The sequence below is a fragment of the Lathyrus oleraceus genome, chromosome 4 (genome assembly GCF_024323335.1).
Source record: "Lathyrus oleraceus cultivar Zhongwan6 chromosome 4, CAAS_Psat_ZW6_1.0, whole genome shotgun sequence".
NCBI lineage: Eukaryota > Viridiplantae > Streptophyta > Magnoliopsida > Fabales > Fabaceae > Lathyrus > Lathyrus oleraceus.
In genome coordinates, this window is record NC_066582.1 from 414,520,264 (window position 1) to 414,523,140 (window position 2,877).

The 2,877-nt window shown below is 33.6% G+C and overlaps 1 protein-coding gene across 1 annotated transcript; it reads left to right on the top strand.

The window, feature by feature from the left end:
• The first annotated feature begins 241 nt into the window (after nt 1-241).
• On the top strand, nt 242-2,180 carry LOC127075773 (transcription factor bHLH130). Its single transcript, XM_051017243.1, has 5 exons — nt 242-933; nt 1,172-1,342; nt 1,441-1,506; nt 1,750-1,818; nt 1,927-2,180. Exons 1-5 carry the CDS (start codon nt 283-285, stop codon nt 1,969-1,971), a joined length of 1,002 nt encoding a protein of 333 aa, XP_050873200.1. The 5' UTR covers nt 242-282; the 3' UTR covers nt 1,972-2,180.
• Nucleotides 2,181-2,877: the final 697 nt, after the last annotated feature.

Genomic DNA, 2,877 nt, shown 5'->3' on the forward strand with positions numbered 1-2,877 from the left:
CTAAAAAAATAGTCTCTTCCACGTGCACACGGACACGGTTATCCCACTTAATAATTAATAACACAACATTTCCACAGTTGAATAAGCATAGACAACACAAGATAAAAACATACGACAAAAACTGTCATGTCCCACTTTAGGTTGTTAAGTGGCATTCTCGTTAATAATGATGAAACATAAGGGCAACTATTAAACATCATACTACATAAATACATCCCAACAGCAACACAAAAAAACTCAACTTTCTTCCTCAAATTTTCTCTTCTTTGTCAGGATATTAAGATGAGTATTGTGTATAGTCATGCCCAAAACTATTCTCAAGTTGAGTCAAGCCTTGTTGATACAACCATTGGTTTTTTCAATCAAGAAACTTTCAGAAACCATAATCATCAATACTATTCTCCCTCCACAAGTTCAGAAATGGAAACAATGTTTACCAACTCTCAACATGTGGCAGTGAAACAAGAAGAAAATGAACCTTTTTCATCACACTACAATGGTTACTCTTCTTATGCATCACCTTTAAATCCGATGATTTACCAAACTCAGCAGAATCAAGGATTGCCTAATGACTTTGATGCTTCATTTAGTGCTGTGAGTTCTTTCGATTCGGAGAATTATATCTCCGAAACTAACATTGATTCTTCTACTAAGAATTGCTTCAATCTCATTAGGCACAAGAGTTCCCCTCCTGAGTTTTTCTCCAATTATTCACTTCATAATGCTTCTATGAATTTCTCATCTACACAAATTATTGAAAGTGATGAACATGAAGCTATTCAACCAGATTGTATTACAAGTAAAAACATTAGAAAATGTTACATGCCTAGCTTCACTACTGACTGTTGGGATAATTCTACATTCAATGTCCCAAAAACATCCACTATCAATGGTGAAATCATCTTTTCTACTTCAAATGCTTTGCAAACTCAGGTACATAAAACAAAAGTGTGTTAATTTTTTATATTGACCATGACATTTTGTTTATTAGTAACTTCAAATTAAATGCGTGTTCGACATGTTTCAATGTCCTATGATAACACAAACACTGACATCTGAGATTACATGTAATTAATTCTGATGTCTAATTTTAGTATCTACGTATCGGTGTCGTGTTCGGTTGGCATCAACGTCTGTTTCATTGTTGATAAGTGAAAATTTATGTTAATAGGAATTAGATTTTGGATACCAAAAACTTGGTTTGAGCCACCATTTGAGTCTGCCAAGCTCTTCTACAAAGATGACTAGGATGGACAAGTTTTTTCACATTCAAGGATCTGTTCCATGCAAAATTCGCGCCAAAAGAGGTTTTGCCACTCATCCAAGAAGCATTGCAGAGAGGGTAAAATTCTAACCTTGTTAATAATCACAAGTCATATAAACACATTTGTTTCAATTTAATGAGCTTCTTCATTTGTTATCTTGATGTGCATATTGCAGGAAAGAAGAATAAGAATTAGTGCAAGAATCAAGAAATTGCAAGACCTTTTCCCAAATTCAGATAAGGTAATATACCTTATATATTAGACTCAGAATCGTCTTATTAAATTTTTGGAGGCCTTAAATATGTTTTCTAAGATTCCACCATGAAAAAATAATTAGAAACCTTACGGTTTTAAGCGTGACAATTTTAGACTTTGTCCGATAGTCCGTCTTGCGCGTCATCAAAGATCGCCCAGATTGAATCGGTGACAGTGAATTTGATATGCAAAATTTGATGAGTTAATTCTTGTAATTATGTCTTGGCAGCAAAGTAGCACAGCTGATATGTTGGATGTAGCAGTTGATTACATTAAAGACCTTAGGAAACAACTTAAGGTAACTACACAAAAACAAAACACTTTTATGTTTTTTCAATTATTGTAAAAATATAACTTTATGATCTGTAGATGTTTTTTCATGTCTTTTTTATTTTTCATCTTGCAGATATTATCAGACACTAAGGCAAAGTGCAGTTGTACAAGTAATTAGAAGCAATGTTCAGATCTTATGCCTTTTTTTTATCCTTGTAGATAACAAAAGGAAGGAGGCATTTCTTTTTAATTTGTAATATAGTTGTCCTAAATAATAGCAAGTGTGATTATATATAGAATAGTGTTAATCTATTTGCCTACTTTGTATAAATTTTTAGATCCTGCTAAATTTATATCTTTTCATTTTTGTTTTTCATTTTCTCTAACTCGATGGTATAACTTTTTTTTCAAGAAAGAAGTTGGTTCAGTGACCCAAAATAGAGAGAAACAGTTATATTTATAGAGGTCTGTTCATAGTTAGGAATGTGCTACACAAATGACTTAGTTAGATAAAATGGGTTAGAGAGACTCCCACCTCTCTCTAACTTGTAACCCTAACTTTGAACCCTTTCTATTCAGCAGCAAATCCAGACCTTTCAACTTAGATTATGTTTGGATTGATGGAACATAACGGAGCGGAACGAAATGGAACATGACAGAGAGGAACAGAGTGGAGCGGAATAGAATATAGATCCCACTCCATTGTTTGGTTATTTTATTAAAAATATCTCATTCCATCACATACACCCCAAATTGGATGGAACAAAAAATAGAGATTTGGATGAAATGTATTCCATCGTGTTCCATTTCATTTCATCCATTATTTGCAAATCCAAACAATGGAATCTCATTAGTTACCACTCCACTTCATTCCATTCCATCTCATACCATCAATCCAAACATACCCTTAATTGTTAAATACTTTTCATAGAAATGGAGTGGCAGAGAGTAAATAGGAGAGGTTTCAAAAAACAACCTAACTTGAAATGGGACTCTTTTCCATCGGGAAGAAAAGGCGAAGTAGACGAGGAGGAAAGTATTTCGACGATGTTTTTCTGAGTTTCTTGATCGTTTTAAGGCGGTG

Excerpts from the sequence above, each read along its gene's own strand:
- LOC127075773 (XM_051017243.1), top strand. The coding sequence starts at position 283 with ATGAGTATTGTGTATAGTCATGCCCAAAACTATTCTCAAGTTGAGTCA. Across the intron at positions 934-1,171 it reads CAAATGCTTTGCAAACTCAG|GAATTAGATTTTGGATACCA; the intron begins GTACATAAAACA and ends TTATGTTAATAG. Across the intron at positions 1,343-1,440 it reads CAAGAAGCATTGCAGAGAGG|GAAAGAAGAATAAGAATTAG; the intron begins GTAAAATTCTAA and ends TGCATATTGCAG.